The sequence below is a fragment of the Prinia subflava genome, chromosome 16, assembly GCF_021018805.1.
Source record: "Prinia subflava isolate CZ2003 ecotype Zambia chromosome 16, Cam_Psub_1.2, whole genome shotgun sequence".
In the NCBI taxonomy this organism is placed as follows: domain Eukaryota; kingdom Metazoa; phylum Chordata; class Aves; order Passeriformes; family Cisticolidae; genus Prinia; species Prinia subflava.
Window position 1 is genome coordinate 16,067,611 of NC_086262.1, and position 19,983 is coordinate 16,087,593.

General features: G+C 48.2%; 1 protein-coding gene and 1 long non-coding RNA gene across 2 annotated transcripts in view; one reads left to right on the forward strand and one right to left on the reverse strand.

Moving 5' to 3' along the window:
* ERGIC1 (endoplasmic reticulum-golgi intermediate compartment 1) overlaps positions 1 to 2,390 on the reverse strand; it is a 54,690-nt gene extending 52,300 nt beyond the window's left edge. Inside the window, exon 1 of the mRNA XM_063413740.1 lies at positions 2,218 to 2,390. Coding sequence (XP_063269810.1) covers positions 2,218 to 2,375 — 158 coding nt within the window. The 5' untranslated portion in view covers positions 2,376 to 2,390. The remainder of the gene's footprint in view (positions 1 to 2,217) is intronic.
* A 2-nt stretch (positions 2,391 to 2,392) lies between these two features.
* LOC134559196 (uncharacterized) lies at positions 2,393 to 15,312 on the forward strand. Its single transcript, XR_010082482.1, has 3 exons — positions 2,393 to 2,451; positions 7,160 to 7,232; positions 14,765 to 15,312. It is a non-coding gene; the product is annotated as an uncharacterized LOC134559196 (long non-coding RNA).
* The last annotated feature ends 4,671 nt before the right edge of the window (positions 15,313 to 19,983 follow it).

The window sequence follows — 19,983 nt, forward strand, 5'->3', positions numbered from 1 at the left end:
CATATTCTACAGTTGTCAGGAAGTACCTGTACATTTTTTTAATGTGTGCATCATACTTTACCTACAACAGTAAAATTTTCCAGCCTCAGCAGATTTTGTTCCACTGACTGCACTATGAACAAAACCCACAACAGCTAAAAAGGGCTCTAACCTTTGCAAACCTTTGGTCATGAACTCTGTTCATGTTTCTAAAACAGGAAAGTGGTTTGCTGCACGTGACAATAGCTGCTCTGCACTTTAAATATGAAATTCCTGTTATCAATGGCAGCTTTTGAAAAATTCATCCTTGCAGAAAAGCTGAAGTTCAATGAGCTAACGTTATTTGAGAAAGAGCTTTGAAGTGTCAATTTCTAATCCTCCACTCTAGTGACAAAGGAGTTATTTGTAACTGTGAATCTTTAAAATGCAGATCTGAACTGATGTCTCTGTTTTTGTAACTCATTAACACAAACCCTGCAATTCAGCTTTTACTGAATGTCTTTGTTCCATTCCAAAGTGAAGCACTAGTGCTGTCTCTTAAGATGATTATGCTCTTGGTGAGCCAGGGTTTCCATATGCACATTCTGAGACCCAACAGAAATTACATTTTCAAAGACATCAGAAATAACATTTTCTTTATCTGCTATAACAAAGTGACAGCCACAGCCCAGGATCTCTTATTGTTCATGTATTTTACAAGTCTGAGAATGGATGGCAATAGGATTCGCAGCTGGCAGAATGTCTCCAAAGAAGAAGTTTTTCTATCAAATTTTACACAAAAGCAGAAACGAGGCTCTGGGCCCCGGATCCCACATGATCCAGCAGATGCTGTTTCCAGCTTCAGCAAGTTTTCATTCAGAAGCAACAGCCTCCGTGTTCAACAATGCCCCACGGATCACACAGGATCCTGTTAGCCTGTATAAATGAGAGGCCTGGTTTAGAATTACAGTAAAAATATAATGCACAACTTCTTGTTTGGGACAACTAAAACACTGCACTCCCACCACCTCCCATCTCAAGGGGGTGCACACGGAGGGGTCATGATGATCCTACATGAAAATGACTGTATGTTCCCCAAAATCCGTGTATTTTTTATTGTAATAATTATGTTGTAGTAAAATCTGTATGAGAAACGTCATCTGTGCATCTTCCCCTTGGCATCTCTGAACTTGGGAAGGTGCAAATTGTCAGTTCAAGAACAGCTCAAAAAAGAAAATGAACCCGCAGTTGCTATTTTGGCTCCAGTGAACTCAGAGGGGTCTTTTTCACTTCTGCTTTGGTACCTGACACGGCCCAGGGGATGAAGGAGCCACACAGAAAGGCCAAATCCTACAACTTGCACCTGCTCAAAATGGCAAAACCAAAGGTGGAGGTGTGGGTGTTGGTTCCCAGCCATCAGATACGTGGCACAGCTTTGGCACATGAAGCCTCGGTGGGACCCCTTAGAGATGCTCTGGGAGCTCCATCCTAAGCAGTGACCCCCTAAAGCCACTGCGGGAGCCCCACTGCAATCTCCCAAAGGCACTGTGGGAACCCCACCGTAAGAAATAACCCTTAAAGCCAGTGTGGGAACCCCACCGTAAGAAATAACCCTTAAAGCTGCCGTGGGAACCCCACTGTAAGGAATGATGCCCTAAGGCTGCCATGGGAGCAGCATCATGACCTTCCAAATGTGCTGCAGGAGCCCCACCACAAAAAGTCACCCCTCTCACAAAAAAGTGAGACCTCGGGCACCTGCGGGAGGAGCAGCAGCCCAGCACCTCCACCCCAACACCCGCATCCATCACCCCGACGGTGCCGCTGCTCCCAGGCAACCCAAACTGCACACATCCCCTTCGGCTTGATGGAACCGCGTTATGGAGCTGGGCACAGCCTGTGGACACTCCTTCCGTCCGTCCATCCATCCATCCCTCCATCTATCCCTCCATCCATCCATCCATCATCCATCCATCCATCCATCCATCCATCCATCCATCCCTCCATCCATCCATCCATCCATCCATCCATCCATCCATCCATCCATCCCTCCATCCATCCATCCATCCATCCATCCATCCATCCATCCATCCATCCATCCATCCATCCATCCATCCATCCATCCATCCATCCATCCCTCCATCCATCCATCCATCCACCCATCCCTCCCACGCGCGCCCGCGGGCGGGGAGCGGCGCGGGGCGGTGGCGGCCGCTCCCCGCGGGGCGGGCGGGCTCTGTCGCGACTCTCGGCGACACTCACCTCCTGAAGTCAAAGGGCATGGTGGTGGCGGTGGTGGTGGCGGGCGGGCTGCGGGCGCCGCCGCCCCCGGCCCCGGCTGTGGCCTCGCTGCCGGCGGCTGCAGGGCCAGGAAGTGACGGGCCCGGCCGCGGCCCCGGCGCCGCGCAGCCCCAGCCCATTGGGCGGCCGGGCCGGCCGGGGCTTCCGCCGCCGGGTTACGGGAACGGCGGCAGCGCGCTCGGGAGGAGGGAGCCGGTGAGGGAACCGGGGTGCGGGATGAGGGATTCGGGGTGAGGGTGAGGGGTGCAGGCGGCCCCAGGGCCCCCGAAGTTCGCGGGGTCCGCTCGGTGCTCGCCGTGCCCCGCTCAGCCCCGCGGCTCTCGGCGCTCGCAGCGCGGAATCGCGGAATTGTTTGTGTTTGGAAAAGAGCTCCGGGATCACCGAGCCCAGCCTGTGTCCCATCCCCAGCCCAGAGCACCCAGTGCCACCTCCAGCCCTTCCTGGGACACTCCAGGGATGGGCACTCCAAACCTCCCTGGGCAGTGCCATGGCCTGAGCTCCCTTTCCATGGGGAAATTCCTGCTGCTGTCCACCCTGAGCCTCCCCTGGCCCAGCCTGAGGCCGTTCCCTCTCCTCCTGTCCCTGTTCCTGGAGCAGATCCCAAATCCCCCCGGCTGTCCCCTCCTGTCAGGAGCTGTGCAGAGCCACAAGGTCCCCCCTGAGCCTCCTTTTCTCCAGGCTGAGCCCCTTCCCAGCTCCCTCAGCCCCTCCTGGGGCTCCAGACCGGAGTGTGGAGATGTTTCAGGCTTTGTCTGACATCTTTTGCACTCTCAGCATCACGATGATACCAACGTGTGTCAGTGACTGCAGCGCTGGAGACAGAGCCAAGCACGGTGACAGACAGGGGAGAGTCTCACACCTCCAGTGCCTGCAAAGGAAGGGCACCCACCCCTCCAGCCCTGGGCACCCTTTAATTTTAGCTCAGATATTAGGAAGGAATTGTTCCCTGTGAGGATGGGCAGGCCCTGGCACAGGGTGCCCCTGGATCCCTGGCAGTGCCCAAGGCCAGGCTGGACAGAGCTTGGAGCAGCCTGGGACAGTGGGAGGTGTCCCTGCCATGGCAGGGGTGGCACTGGATGGACTTTAAGCTCCCTTCCAACCCAACCATTCCATGATTCTATGATAAGCTCTTTTAGGGCAGCACAGCTTTCACCTGCTCTTGGAATTATTTTTTTTTTCAATTTTACTGGAGACAAGGGATTAAAGTTACAAAAAGCTCCCATTCATTAGATGAGACATTTCCCCAGTCTTTCCATTTTGCCTGCGTCCTTTTTCCTGGCATTTCCTTTTTCTGGCTGCACCCGTCAGGTTCAGTGCAAAGCACGAGGCTCATCCTGTGCTGCTGCATGCCCCATCCCCGTTCCTTCCCCCAGTTCTGTCACCAGCATCCCTCAGGGACGTTTTGCTGCAGGTGGTGGCACTGCTGCTGTGTTCATGCAGTGCAGGTTAGACTGCACTGCAGGAACAAAATACAGCTATTCCTGACTTTTAAATCTAAAAGCAGGTCAAGAGAAAGAGCGAAATGACAGCAATCTGAATTTGCAATACACTGCATTTCTAATTGGTTCTGTACCTTTCTTCCTCCTCCTGCTGCTGTCATCATTTCTTCACTTAGACATGCACACCTTTCCATTTTTTTTCCTTTCACACAGGAACTAGGCCCATACCTGGTTAAAAAAAAAAAGAAATTCAGATTGAAACAAGCAGGGGAAAACTACTGAAGAGTCAGAGCTGTTAATCAATACCATTTCCATTCAAAGAAAGAGATAATAATTCATGCTGGGAATATGAAAAGCTAAACTGGAGGAATTCCAAGTATGAGATAACAGGGCATTATCCCCCAGAAGCCCCCAGGGAATAGATAAAAATACTTAATTGTTTTTTGGGTTTTTTTTAATCTTAGACACCTAAATTATCTGCATCATGTGAGCATATTCAGGAGATTGCTAACAGACCAGCCATGAAATCCTGCTGTACTTTGCATTGTGCTCCAAAACTGAGCAGCCCAGTGAAATTAAGGAGACAATTCTCATCCCTCATGAGGTCCAGCCATTGCACAGGCATAGCCAGGGAGGATGGTGGTAGTGGAAAAAGCCAAAACAAGCAGTGCCTGTGAGGTGTTACACAAGCAGTGCTCCTGGCAGGGCCCCCACATCACTGGCTGTTATTAATGCCTTGTGCAGAGGCATCAGCTCTCTCAGGAGCCAGGAGAGCGCTGAAGGAGTTTACAGAATCTCTTCACTTGTACAGTAGATAAATCTGGAGGTGGCCTTGAAGAGTTCTCCTCCTGCAGGCTCGAGTCTCAAGAACCCAGAGCAGCGAGAGCTCGCCTGGTGGGGATTTTATTTTCCACTAAAAGGTCAAACAGGGGAAAGCAGCGGGCTCAGAGCAGCTTTGCAGTTGGGTCCAACTCGCTCACATCCTTGCCAAGGGAAGAAGAAGTTAATGCCCTGAGATAAGACCCTCGTCACAATATTGTTTAATTACATAAGGCTTCTATCGAGCCGGAGATAAGAACAGGAATTTGTCCCCAGTCCAGCTGGGTGTGGAGCTGAGCTCATGGTGTGTGCTAGAATGGGAACTAAAAGCAAGCGGTTTATCTGAGGTTATCCCACCATTAGAAGTGGAAAGAGCAAACTGATACTGACAACTGATGGAAAAGTTAACTTTCTTTTTCATGGGAGCAATAAACCAACCTTTTTCTGACAACAGTAAATGTCATTTCTCTTCAAATTGCGTTGGGAATGTTCATTGAGCCAAGCTGCTACTCTGAAACCAGTAAATCAATGTTTTCAGTCCTCTTCTACAACCAAGAAACTAAAGCAGTAGGATGAATTGACTCACCTAAGACTACAGAGTAAGATCAGCTTCAGTTCTAAATTAGCAAACAAATCCCTTCAGTCTATATCTCTTCTTGCAAAAAGGAGCATTTTCCTCATTCCAGATCACTTTCTTACAGATAGATCATGGATGAGTCTATCTGAATTCCTGACTAATGCCTCACAACAACAAAACTGGTACCTCCTTCCTTTGAAAAAAATAGTGGCCAAAAAAGTGCTTTATTTGAATCATCTTCTTGGTTATTTACTTAATAAATTTATTTATGCAGGTAAAATGATTCATGTCCAGGTTTCTGGGATATTCTTCCTCTCCAGTTGATATGCTATTTTTAAGTTTTGACTTCGCTTTAATAAAGTTAATTTATAGAGCTTATATTAATCCTTGATAATTCAGCCTTGATGAGACTGAGGGGAGGTCTGGAACTTCTTCCCAAGGGGCAGCTCTGATCTCTGCTCCCTGTGACAGGGACAGGACCCAGGGCAGGGCTGGAGCTGTGCCAGGGCAGGTTTAGGGTGGATTTTGGGAAAGGTTCTTCCCCAGAGGTGCTGGCACTGCCCAGGCTCCCCAGGGAATGGGCACAGCCCCAGAGCTCCAGGAGAGCTCGGACAGCGCTGCCAGGGGTGCCCAGGGTGGGATTGTTGGGGGGCTGTGCTGGGACAGGGGCTGGGCTGGATGATCCCGTCCACCTCAGCACATTCCATGAATTCTATGAATTTTACTTATCTCAGTTTTGTAATCTCAAAGTTTTCTCCTTCCCAGAAAGTGTAACCTCAACCCTTACCTGTCCAGCACGGTTTGGGGTGATCTAACATCCTGTAACCCTGATTTCCTCTTGTTCTGTTTGTGATTCCTTACACACGGCTGAGTTTTATTTTAGCCTCTGGCTCCTGCCACGGCTCTCGCACTGGGAACTCTCTGTAGGTGCTGTGAGTGTGTCATGAGCAGCGTTGTTTGCCCAAGGCAGAGCTGGGTGCACACACTCATCCTTGGGGTCACCTGGGCTTCCTCCATCCCCGGGGAATGCGCTGTCACTGAGGAAGGCGCAGTGCTCATTCACTCCTGCCCCTTCTGCTACAGAGGTGTGTAAGAACACAACCAAAAGCTGACCCTGGCTTTTGTTTGGGATGTTGAGTGGCAGGGCCAACCCCAGGCCGTTTCCCCCGGTGCTTTTATTCTGCTTTTATTCTGCTTTTACTCTGCTTTTATGCAGCTCTGGCGTGGCGGGGCGGGCTGGGAATGGAGTGAGCGCATTGCTCTGCAGGGCGTGTGCCCCTGTTGTGTGTTGTGTTCTCCTGGGTGTGTCCCGAGGCCCTGAACACAGCTGCCGTTCAGGAAAAGGAAAAAACATTGCAGAGAATGAAAAATGTTATAAAGAGTTTGCGACGTATAAATAACAGCGTGTGAGGAAATCTTGCTGAAGGAACAGGATGCGCGTGGAGGTGAAGAATTCAAATACAAGTGCTGTGCTAAGTATAATCAGTAATGAAAGTTCAGCCCTTCCTCTTAGGACTTGGGTAAGCTACGTGTTGGCAGAACTTCCCAGATTCCAGGGAACAAAAAGCAAGCTTTAAATGTTGTCTCAAAGCCTTGTTGCAGTGTAGTTTGTTTATCATTACCACATATGTAATGCTGTCCATCTATTTTTGTGAGACTGGACTTAAAATACACAGTAGAATAAATGAGTATCTACTGAATTTACTGTGTAAGTTTCTTCTTTATTGAATAGCTAAGATTTTTCCTTAAGAAGACATAACAATTTCTTCTCTTCTTCCTGCTCAATAGGCAGAATAAATAATCTGATTTTTCAGTCACAGGGATGGGTACAGCTGATGTGTATGAGTGTGGAGAAGGGGGTCTGTGCAGCCACATGGCCTTGTCCTGTGACAGTGGGCAAATGCTGAGGGGAATCTGCCACTCCTAAAACCCCTAGAAAATTTACCCTGCTTTTAAACTGCCTGTTTTCAAGCCTGTCTCCTGGCACGTTTTTAGTGCCAGGAATTTACTATGGGAAATTCATGGCGAGCAGAACATTTTTCGTACTTTATTTCTTTTTCCACTGCAGAAATGAATGCCACAAGGAAGTTGCAGCCCCTGTCCCAGGCTTACTTCATGCTTTGTACAGCACCTCTGTGGAGGTGAGTGTTCACTGTAGTTCAGGAGACTGCAAACACCTGACCAAAGGTCATGGCCAAAGGGAGATGCAGGTTAACAGTTAACTAGGGTGAAATCCTGAATAGAGGACTTTGAACTCCAGGAGGGCCGGATCTCAAGGAGATTTGGGATTAGCAGCAGAGGAGGGTTGAGGGTTAGAACCTGATCCTCAAAGGTGTAATGCTTTCTAATGAGTTAAATACCTTAAATTCCCTTTAGGGAATAGTTCAGCACCAGGACTTGAAGGACTCGAGCGCCCTTAGCCTGTACACTGATGGTGAAATTCCTGCATCGGCCAGTGGGAAACATTCAGGAGAAGGGAACCTCTGAAAATCTCACTGTGAAACTCAGATAGGGCCACAAAGTGTTTGCTTCTGGCCTTAGGTAACACATTTGGCATCAACATCTAAATTAGTCTTGTCAGTGAAAATATATCTGGGAGTGAGCCACCCCTTTGCTTTAAATACTCACCGAGTGCTGAGAGCCCTTCCCTGGAAGATGGGTCTGGACCTCTGAACACAGAGTGCTGTGAGAAACTTGAGGGCATGGAGGAAAGGGAGAAAAACGTGCTCTGCCCAGCCTCTGAAGGCTGAGCCACTGTGTAATCAGAAGTGCAGAATTTGTGGTGTTGAATCAGGGCTTTTACCTTGGAAACAGTGTTGGATCCTGGACAAGGGGTCCCTGACTCACGGATGGTAAATACCTATAAGCACTCCTGAGAGTTCCCTTCTGCTGGCTACATCATGCCTGAGAGATGGGGTCCTGAAGGTCTTCCTGACAAAAACCCCACCTGATTTCTGTTCAGGGAGGCCAGGAGCAGCTGAGGGAATTGAGCCCACCCAGAGCAGTGGGGCACGAAAGGCGCCAGACCTTGCGGCGCCTCAGGAAGCGTTCCCCAGGAGCTGCGGGCACTTAGAGCATCTGACGTAGCTGAGGAGGGCAGGCAGAGCTTTCCTGGGTTGCTCTCACGGGCACAGGCGCCAGCAGTCTGCAGGAGTTGCACTTTGGTGCCTGAGTGCTGTTTTGGATGTCTCCCAGAGCCGCTGCACGGGCAGGCTCTCAGCGGGCACTGGGGCGCAGCGGGGATGGCGAGGCTGTGCCTGCCTCGCTGCATCCACTGTGACCTCTCTGGTCACCTCTCTGGTCACCTCTCTGGGTGGCTTCTGCCCAGGTGTGAGCTGTGAGAGCCAGCTCAGGCACCCAGGTGCAAGGTCAGGTCTCTGCTGAGCTCTCCTGTGGGCAGCAGTACATGGAAATCAGCTTTTTACAACACAAGAGCATGGGAGGATTCAGCAGCGCTGGGCCATCACAAAGGCCCTCAGGCAGCAAACAAGTGAACCCAAACAACAACTTGACGAGGAGAAATTTCTCAAACAAGGCTCTGGAAGTTTCCTGGGAAGATTTGCCAGCTCCTGCTACTGCAGTTTAGCGGGTTCTCTCCCATCCTTTGACCCCCTGGAGCCAGCCCTGTGCGTGAGATGTTGAATTGCACTTCCCTGACTTGCTTTTGGCATGTCCTCTGTGCTGCCTTATCAGCATTCTCAGTGATTTCCTCTAGATATTGTGTAGCTGAGTAAGCCCAATGGGACATTACAGACAAGAAATACATACCTTTTTTTCTTTTTTTTTCATCTTTTTCATAGTAAGGATATGGATTTTTAATTGCTGCCTCCGCTGCAAATGAGACTTGTGTTTTTCCTTGTTCTCACTCAGTCTCTTGGCACTGCTGTGATGGTCAGTGGATTGGGGAGGTTTTGTCAGTGCTAAAGAATCTGTTGCAGAAATCAGGGTGTGGCCAAAGAAAACTACTTTATAAAGATGTTTTATTAACCCTCTAATGCAGAAATCATTGTCTCTGGCCTTGTTTTATCTGCAGGGACACCTCCCACCATCCCAGGCTGCTCCAAGCCCTGTCCAGCCTGGCCTTGGGCACTGCCAGGGATCCAGGGGCAGCCACAACTGCTCTGGGCACCCTGTGCCAGGGCCTGCCCACCCTCACAGGGAACAATTCCTTCCCAAAATCCCATTTAAACCTGCTCTCTGTCAGACTGAAGCCATTCCCTTGTCCTGCCACACACCCCCTTGTAAGCAGTACCTGCCCTCAGGTTTGGAGTGGGGCTGGTTTTGGTGGGCAGTTCCAGACGCCTTGAGATCCAACCCAGCATCCACCCTCGGTGCCGGCTCCAGCAATCCCCACCTGGCCAAACACAGACTCCAGACTGGGGATTGCCTCAGGGTGGTGGCTTGAGATGGGGTGAGGAGAGGGCTGTGAGGGACAGAGCACGCCAGGGAGCGCGGAAAAGTTGGAACGAATGGAGAGAGAAACTGCTAGAGAGGGGAATGCCCAGCAGAAGGGAACTGGGAACAAACAGACCACACGTGCAGGCAGGCCTGTGCAGGAGCTTGGAGGTGAGGATAAATTTAACTTAAGGCAGAAGCTAAGAGGAGATGTCCTTGGGGGAGCTGAACGGTCAGAAATGAAGCGAAAAGTTCCTTCACTTCAGGAGTGCAAAATCGGAAATCATGAAACCAAAGCACCAAACAAACCCTTCCAGAAAACTCCTCCAGCCTTTAGAGGAAGGCAGGCCCAGCAGCCTCCAGACTTCTCCCTCACCAAAAACACTCCTTTCACCCTGAATCTGCCGAGGCCACTTCATGGTTTCTTGCTCAAGCTTCTCCAGGAGAGAGAACAAAATCCTGTCCTCCTCGTGCTGTGATGATAAGCCTGCAGTGGAGTTAGCCAGGATTTATTTTAATTGGACTTTTTCGCTTTTTTCCTGGCACTTTAAAGTTTATGAACGGAAAGGATCAGTCTGACTCAGAGACTGGGCTACTTCCAAACATTAATCTTAGCTGCCATATGCTAATGCAGCTTGGCTCTGGTGCATCCTATGGTGTAAATATGTCTGTACCTTTCATCTCTGGTGTCAGAGGCCACTAAAGGGAACATGTCAGACTTTTGGGCAGATTTGGATTGCCTGACATACAATCTGCAGGCATTGGATGAGGTTCTGGGAGGAAGAAGGTCTAGGAAACCTCCATACTGTGTTCCCTTGAGGTTCCTGTTTTACCATTCTGCAATATTGGTTGCCAAAGTTAGGATGCCCAGGGAAATTCTTTGGCCTGTGCTGACTCTGAATCCTGTACACAGATTTTGATTATCCCAGTTCTGAGCTCTAGGCAATAAACCTTGGAATATTGGCTTGGGTTCAGTGGTACAATATTTAGCCCCTTCTGTTTTGGTTGGCTTCATGGTATGGGTATAACAAACATGTAAAAATGACTGTCTTGCTCATCATGACTTTTCCAGCACTGAAACATGAGTCTCTCATCCTTTTTGTTTCACTGTCTTCCATTCTTCATCCCAAATGTTTCCATTCTACCGATTTCAAATTTCATTCACTGTTTGAGGGCGTACACTGAAAGTGTTTGGTATTTCCCTGCCCCTTCCTCATCTTCTTACTCACTAACTCACTCACTCTCTTCCCTGAAATCATCGTGGGAACAACCCCATTAAAAAAAAAATAAAAAAGAAACTTTCCAATTCTACTTATTTCAATGGAATTTCCCTGATGTCCTTTTTTCCATATCAGGGGATGTTTTTTGCTGGTGACAGTGGTGTGAACAGCGTCAGGAAGGAGAAAACTTCATTACAGAGGCAGTCACTGAGGCTAACATTAGCCCTATAAAACTGATTTTCCTAGACTCCCTCTCAAGCCTATGTGCAGGAAAAGGTCTCATCCAGAGGTAATTCAGAGCAGTAACCTCATTCCATGGAGGACAGAGGCTCTCCACAGAGATTAACTCCTTAAGCCTAAAACTTAAAAGCTTAAAGAGATTGAAATCCACTCGTGTTCAGGGGAGTCACAGCGGACAAATCCCCAATTCCAGTGTTGCAGACTTGTTGCTGACATGGAGAAGGATGTTCTCAGCTGAGGAACCACTGGTTTATGGGGCAGCACAACATCCCTCAGCCCTCTTCCAGTTTTCTGAGCAGTCCTGAGCAATCCCTCAGGCCTTGGCTGATGGATGGGAAAAGATGTAAATCATGATAATTCACACAAGACCCTTCTCCAGGAGGACAGAGATTTGATGGACGCCAAGCTACAGCCAGCAAAGCCTTGCAGATGAGACAAAATGGGAGAAGCTCATCTTTCCCACGCTGCAGGGAAATTTCCTGGGCAGTTTTACATTTTGCCATTTCCCCACCCGCGGGCTCTGCAGGAGCTGGACGTTGGGGACATCGGGGTGACGGAGGGCTCAGCGTGTCCCCTCGCCATCAGGAGCCTCGTCACAGTGACAAGGCAGGGATGAGTCACGGCTGGAGCTGCTTTAGGTAAATGAGGAACCTCTGGTGTTGCCCTGGTGCCACGCAGAATTCACGTAAGGGACGCTGTGTTCCCATGTCCCCGCTGAGGCAGGGACATGGGGTAAGGTGGCTGTGGTTCCCCCAGAGAGGGCAAAAATTGGTCAAGACTGGTGGTGAAACTGAAAGTGAACCCCTGAAGGGAACGTTCCTTCCCAGCAGCAGCGCCTGGAGAAAATTTTCAGTCGCCTTTTGCTGTTAGTTACAAAAGTGATTGAGCCACTGATGGTAAATGCTGGGGGGGAGCCCGGGGAGAGAAGGGGGAAGTAAAGAATTTAGTCAGAGAATTCTCTTACTGTGAAATCAATCAGTTTTAGTAAGATTTACGGGGCATCTGTGGCGCAGCTGAGAAACTTCTTTAGGGACCAACGAGGAGAGGTCCTGCTGCTGTGTGACACAATCTGCAGTCCCTGTCCTGGTGGCCTTGTGTGGGCAGCACAGCCCGGGCAGGAGCACCGAGGGGAGCAGTGGAAAAGCAGCGCAGAGGAATCGTGTCTGCCCAAAGCCACCGATAATATCAGTGCAGGTGCAGGGCCAAACTCTCTGAGTCACCCCACAAAAAACACGCTGGAGTTTGCTGAAGACAATGGGATTAATCTGGTGCAGAACTCATCCAAGGGACAGCGCCAGGCTCTGGAACACTGTCCCCCCTTGGCTGTGTGGTTGCAGGGCGCTGTGATTCATGTGGACACAGCGCTGCTGAGGATGACTCCAGGCAGCCAAGAGGTGTGACAGAGCTGACAAGCTTGAAAGTCTTTCTCTTGCATTAGTTATGTTGTTTCAAATCAGAAGGAAGATTTAATTGACTCCGGTGGGAGTTTTGCTTGAGTAAGGACTTAGGAGCTGAAGTGAGTGATGAAAAAATAAAAATGTACCTTGCTAGTGCAGTGTTCACAGAAGTGAACTCCATTTAAGAGATGCAAGAAACTTCCTTTAAATCATTTCAGAACCTATATCACATTCTTTGTCAGTACTCAACACGTCTCCTCTTATACATGATTGTTTCTTTATCTGTAGATGTTATCTGTCACACTCTACAAAAGTTTTCTCATCCCTTACAGTCATCCAAATTTGATAATGCTCAGTACATTTAATTACTTTTTTTTTTCATTTTTCTCCCTTAATTGATTCAGACACCTACCTATTTTAAGTTAGCATTGCAGCCACAACACCCCTGTGTGCTTTGACTTCCAGAGAGGTCTGCAGTAAATTTCCCCGGCAGGTGATGGATTGATGCAACTCTCATTTCTCACTGAATTTAAAGGTCACTCTTATAACGCTGAGAGGTCCTCCATGAGCTGAGTCCTTCATGTGTTTTTGCTCTTTTCATTACCTGTTCCCCACTCTGTCCCACGGTGTAATGGCTGATAATTGAGCTCTTTTCAATGGTGTGGCTCCTGCTCCATTGAAGGCAGGAGTTTTTTCTCAGCAGAAAGCTGACTCATAAGGATGCTGCCTTCTGTCCTTAGCAAAAGTGAGTCACTAATGGATTTTTCATTATGCATTCAAGTACCATGAGCTGAAATTTTGTTCTACCAGTGTTGTCTTGAGGTAGTGTTTGGAAGCCTTTTAGATTTGGTATTTTAGTTATGTCTCAGTGAGGCTCTTGAGATACAAAAGATGCTGTACAAGGAGCTGGTTTGTATTTTATGCTGAGTATTCCCATTAACCTCAGCAGTGCCATGGTTTCACTCTGTGCTGTGTTCTTCCTTAGCTAAAATCCCATAAAACCCTTTTACACCTGCATCAACAACTTCAGCATCTGTTTTCAACAGACATAAAGGGTTAAGAGTTGGTTTTCAAAGCTGTACAAAAGCTGAGAAAGCTGAGGCATAACTGAAATAACATGAATCCCATTGCCTCTATTGCATTAATAGAAATAGTCCACTTGTTCAGGCAACAATGGTTTGGTTTTCTGTCAGAAAAGCAGTGAAGATTCACCACCTCACAATGGCCTGTGACAGAAAATTAAATATTATTGTTTCTATTTTATGAATAAGGGAATTAAATTTAGGGGAAATTGAGTTGTGATAGGGAGTCAATGGGATTATTGTGGATGGAACCCAGGAGCCCTATATTTTTTCCCAAATGTAACAATATTTTGCATCAAACATTTTGCTGTCTTTACAGTCACTGCTGTTTAACTTTGAGTGATGTCTCAAAGATGATCATGAAGGGGATCTGGGTGAATCTGTGTAGCTTTGCTGTTCACCAGCTTTTGCCTGTCCATGGTGCATTTTGTTAAACTCCCTTTGCAGGGGGTTTTGAGGGGGAAGCCTGACTCTCCCCGCTGCTGACTGCAGCTGTTATTTCAAGCTGTGTGATGAGGGTGCAAAAGGGATGCTGCTGGGTGGTTGCTTTGTTCTTCATTGCACAGAAGTGCCTGTGCTGCAATGACAGCTTTGTAAATCATAGGTAGTTCCGTTCTCACACCACCCAATAACCTCACAATCCCTCTGTCAACTTCCTGAGGGCCTTGGGAAGCTATAATCTGCGATAAAAATGGGAGTTGGAATGCTATGTGTATATCAAAGCTGAAAAGTTGGGGCTGGCTGACCTTTTCTTTCTGAGCAAATGCACTCATTTCCTTTGCGTTGCTCCGCTCTTTCCTCCCGGAGCTCGGCATCATAGGAAATCCTCCAGGATTGTTCTCCTTAATCAGTGGCTCCATTGTGCCGGCTCCTGTTCCTTTCAGGAGCAGTTTTCCTCCTGGAGCATCACTCTCTGTGCTCTCAGCATCAGTGCCCCACAGACTCAGACGAATTTCAGAGCACACCAGGGGCAGCGGGTGCTAAATTCAGTGAGCTGTCAGAGTAAAGAAACAGCCCTCTGATTTTCACTTCAGGAAAAAAAAACAACACCACCCTCACTGGATTTTACAGTGACATTTCCCAGTGCTTGTGATTAGGCTTAGATGAATAATGAAAATGAGTGGTTCGTAAATTTAGATTTTGCTTCATTTCCATACGAGGGGGGATGTCATTTGTTGTCATGTCATTGCTAATATTTGCATAGTCATCTGGCAATTATAAAGCAGGCATATGAATCCTTAGGACAAATAACTTCTCCAGAAATATATTCTGGAATGCCTGGTAATTATGACTGGCACATCATTTTTCATTTTCTTTTTTATCCCTCTTTGTCATCCAGGCAAGAAGTTCCAACGCTGTGGCTGTACAGCCCAAACTGCAGATGGTGCAGCGATTGTATACACACATCCTTCTGAAAATTAGGCAAGTATTTAGAAATAATAGATGTACTGGCAATCACCTAAAACCGTTTGGGAAATTAAAGTAATGCTGAAGTTGCCAAAAAAGATTATTTGTGTTGGTAACCTCGGTTTTGCAGAGCACAACATAAACAAAAACAGTGGCAGATCAGTTCTCAGGAAGAGCTGAGGCTTCACCAGCTCTTATCTTCTGTTTCCTGTTGCAGCACGGAGGTGTTGACATCATGTTCCTGCACATGCAATATGAAAAAAAAAAGAAAAGCTCAGGGTTCATCATTCTGTTTTGGCACAAATAAATCAACTTCTGCTCGTTGCTACTGATTTTCTGCTTTCCTCCGCTGCTGTGGGTGTGTGAGGGGGGCCAGGCAGCCTCTGCAGGTGTTTCACAGCACACCCAGTTTTTGCTCTCTTATGGCTTTCAAGTGCAGCTTGCAATAAAAGTTATTTTTATTGCTGTTCAGGGGGCTTTGGGCAGTGTGTGACCCATTCCTTAGGCACAAATTCCATGGGAAGGACTCGTGTGGCAGCAAGGTTGACAAAAACAGTGTAAGGACAGCCCTTCATGCACTTCCACTGGAGTCAAATCCCCAGGGAAATGAGGTTAGGGATGGTGATGATGATGATAACAGCAAATAATGCGCGCTCCCCTCGGATCTTGGCTGCCTATCAAGACAGATTTCCTGATGAGGAGAGGCATCTGTCTGTCTCCAGTCCCTTCCAGGTATCTGCAGGGCAGCATTGTTTGCAATTACAAAGGCTGCGGATGAGAACATGCCCCATAAGAAGCAATCCAGCAGCATTTGTCCCAGACTTCTGTCTCTCATCTCCAGAATCGTTCTCATCTCCACTCCTCAGACATCAGCAAGCCAAATCTCAGAGCAGCTCTGGCAGCTGCTGACACTGGTGGCAGTGGCACCTCCAGGATTTTGATTTTGCTGCTCGTGCTGAGCCTGGTTTGCATGGGGGGGAGACAAGGGAGGCACGGGGGGCAGGTGGGGGTCAGTGAGGGGATCTGGTTGCTTCCGAGGGGGCTGTGCCAAGGGCTTCTTTGTAGAATTTGCAGAAATCCCCTGCCCCAGCAGTGCAGGGCTGGCAGGGGGCTCAGTGCCAATGGCTGAGCATTGCAAATCCACGGTGACGTTGGTGGCTTTCCTGTTGCTGGCAGTACCACGTAGAAAAGAGGAAGGGCAGCCCCGTGGGGAGCACTGGATTGGTTGCAAAAGGTCTGGGCTCACCCCAGAACCCTCTCCTGTCCAGTCCTTCAGCTTCCACTGGCTCTGTTCCTCCCAGGAAAATGGGACCAGCTGTGCTCCCCTTCCTCCTGGGTGCTGTACAGGCCATTCTGCTTTCTAAGAGAACAAACCCCATCCCAGTTCCTTTCTGAGGGAACAAACCCCATCCCAGTTCTTTTCTGGAGAACAAACCCCATCCCAGTTCCTTTCTGGGAGAACAAACCCCATCCCAGTTCTTTTCTGGGAGAACAAACCCCATCCCAGTTCTTTTCTGGGAGAACAAACCCCATCCCAGTTCACTTTTGGGAGAACAAACCCCATCCCAGTTCTTTTCCGGGAGAACAAACCCCATCCCAGTTCTTTTCCGGGAGAACAAACCCCATCCCAGTGCACTGGGATCCACAGGAGCCCCTCCTTTGCCACTGCAGGCAGCACCAAATTGAATTCCAGTAAATGATTAAGCAAGATAATCAGGCTTTGGCAATAGCAGGACAGGTGTCCCCCCAGCACGTGGATTTTGTGTGACAGCAAAGTCCAGCACCTCTCAGGGCACACAGGAAGCACTCAAAAACATCTTTGCTGCTAAAGTCCAAAGGGAAGTTGGTATTTGCCATGATCTGGGATCACAATAACCTCCTGCACACTCCTATCTAATCCTGTCCTCACCCAAGGCTGGGCTAAGTGTTTGTTTTGGTTATTCTTGACCTGTGTGATAATGAGGAACCAAAGGCTGCTTGGCCCATCCTCTCACTCCTGCCCTGGTTTGTTGTTGCTGATTCTCATCGTTTTATCCTTGGTCTCGTGACATGCAGCCACTCTGGCTTAGTCACATCTACCACTCTACATGACCTATTTCAGTGATGTTCAAAGGAAAATAACCTTTGTTCAAGGAATTTGCTCTTGATTCTTTCTTCATGAGCCACTGATTATCAGTGTTGTAAAATGGGATGGTTTTTTCATGCCATTATTGCTAGAAAGTGACTCCAGATTCATTCTCATTAATTATTTTGTCCCAGATTCACTAAGAAATGAGCAGGATTTGTCCCTCTGGTCTGTTCTAGAAAGGTTTCTCAAGCACACAGAGCACAGGCAGAGCAACAAGCATGAAGCCTGCAGATCACTCTCAAATGAAACCTGAAATTTTAGGGGAGCTTTGCTACCTATTTGCTGTTGATAGCCCCTGAAAACCTGGATGATCTCACGCTAAGGCTGCACTGAGCTGTCAGATGGAAACAGAAAGTTATCTCCTAGAAAGTCACAGTGAAGGTGGAAGCTTCCCAAGCCCAGGAGATGCTCAAGGCTGGGAGTGTGAGGGTTCCTCCAGTGGTCCTGGTTGTGCTTCAGGGTATTTGAGAGAGGAAAGGGGAAGGAGTGACCCTGGCACCTCCAAGGAAGCGCCAGTGGGAATTTCCTGGCAGACAGAGCAGCTTTAGGACTCCACTGGGTGCATCTGTCACTTCAGCTCCCTTCCTGCTGCATGGCCTGCTCTGGGGCTGGAATTGCCATGCACACTCTCAGACATCACTTATGCCAGAGGATTTTCCTCCTCAGCCTTTGAAAACAAAGTTAAATATAACCATTCTTCTCCTACAGAGAGAAACTGAGGCACGGGGGATCTGAGGGAAGGTTAGGCACCACGTCACAGGCAGTAAATCCCAGGTGTCCTGATTTCCTCTCACCAAATGAATCCCCAGAATCACTATCTCCTGTAATAAAGCTTAGCTCAGAGACTTATTCTGAAATGTAATTAATATGCAAAGTGCTTTGATCCCCTTTGATGAAAGATTCCGTGTAATTTGCCATCATATTTTAAATTAATACCTCTAACTGTTCTGCAGCAGTAAAACGAAATATGGATAATTCCTTTGCCGTTTTAAGGGGAAAGCAGTGAGTCTTTTACTCCAGGAGTTTTAGGTTACAGTCATTTTCAAGAGGAGGGCTGCGAGGTTGCTGCTGCTGTCGAAACGCTTAAAAAAGTGAGGTTAACAAACATACAGTGTGTTCTGGGATCCTGGCTCCGAGGGGTGAGCTCCCTCCCCCCGAGGATGACTAACAGCAGGATGTGGGACATAATTTGCATGTTCTCTGCCTCTGCTGCAATCATTTGTGTATTGGATACTTGAATTATACATTACACAGAAGGTCGCCCACTTGCCAAGTTGACAGCCCTGCTGAGCAGAGCACAGCCCTGGACAGGGGGCTGATGTTATTTCAAGAAATGCTCAGTGCTGGGCTCCAATAAAAAAATAAAAGAGTTCTGTGTGTGAGAGTGGAATTTGTCACTGAATACTTTGGGGATTGTTTGCTCATTCTGACCACGCTCCTGCCAGCTCTGACTCTCACCTCTTTTGCTTCTGTTCTTTCCCTGAGGTGAGTTTGATGCTGCTGGGAGGGAACAGGAGTCATCCCTGCACCCTCCAGTGCTCCCAGTGCCAGGAGATCCAGCCCGGGCAGGGGCAGATCCCTCCTGCTCTGCTGCCCAGGCTGGAAGGGGCCACGGAGGGTCACTGGTGCCACCTCCCTGCTCCAGCAGGGCCATCCCAGGGCATGGGATTGCATCCAGAAAATTCTGGAATATTCCCAGTGAGGGACACTCCATCCCCTCTCTGCTCTCTGTTCAGAGCTGGGCACTGCACAGGAAAAAATTATTCCTCATGTTTAGGTGTATCAGTTTCTCTCCATTGCTTTTTGTCCCTGTTTTCCAGAGGAGACAAGAGAGTTCCCTGCTCTCACTGCAGCCTGCTTGAACTCTTCTTTACTGACAGAAAGACACCAGGGGTGCTTTTTCTACTGCCCTGCTCAGAAAGAAAAAGCCCAAACCTCAAACCCCAAACCCCAAAAACTCTGATAAAAGCCCACAAAGTCATATTTTGTAGATCTCCTGTCCAGGAGGACAGACCTCACAGCACCTCCCTCTGCAGCCAGCCTCTCTGAAAAATCATCCTTCAAACTGAAGTCCCATGAGAGAAGGAGTGATCACACTTTTCCCCTTCAAAATATTATTTTTTCTGGCAGTACTGACCGCAGGAAAACAAACAAAAAAAAGGAAGTGATTCAAAGCTAAGTGACAAAGTGCACTCATCTATCATCTGATCAGCTTTCTGCTGGTGGTCACACTGCCATGCTGCACCCAGGCTTAAAACTTAAGGTCTGTGTCCCCCAAATTCTATTTCCCAAGCAAAAATATTGGACTTAGTGACAGGTTCCAGTAGGTCCTGTGCCTTTTTCTGCTTTGGATTGGTCACGACTGGACAATCCATGGCAGTGGAACCATTTTATGAAATGCACTCTTCCAAAACCTGGTTTTTCAATTTGGGTCCCTCAGAAAGGTGTGAACACTTTTCTTTGGTATTTCCACTGAGAGCTCAAATCTTTTAGTTAAGAATTGTTCATTAGACCATATTCACATTTCCCCTTCTTTTCCTTTCCACTAAACCCGTGGTTTTACAATCTGAATGGGAGCTGCACAAGCCTGTGGAGAACCTCTGCATTCCCTGTGGAGTGACATTTCCCTCTCTGCTGGCTGACACTCAGAGCTTTCAATACAAAACATGTTCTGATGGGTAATGCAAGAGCTGCTTATCTTATTTATGTCCCCCGTGCCTGCAGGGCAGGTGGATTTCTGGGGAGGTGGCCTCACAGGTCATGTCAGCAGAAATCAGAACCTCTCCTCTCCCCTTGCACTTACAGCTGCCTGCTGCTGTTCTCCCTGAGCCAGGCTCCTGCCTGATGTAACTCAATGTTTTACCATTGATTCCAACCAAATATTTCCAAACAGACTCCCAAGAGCACCACCAGTGTCACCCTGGTTTTGAAGACTTTTTTAAGCCTTCTGTTATGTTCTTCATATTGGAGTCAGAAGTTTTACCTTATCACATTTTCTACTATAAACACTGGCCATGTTTTGC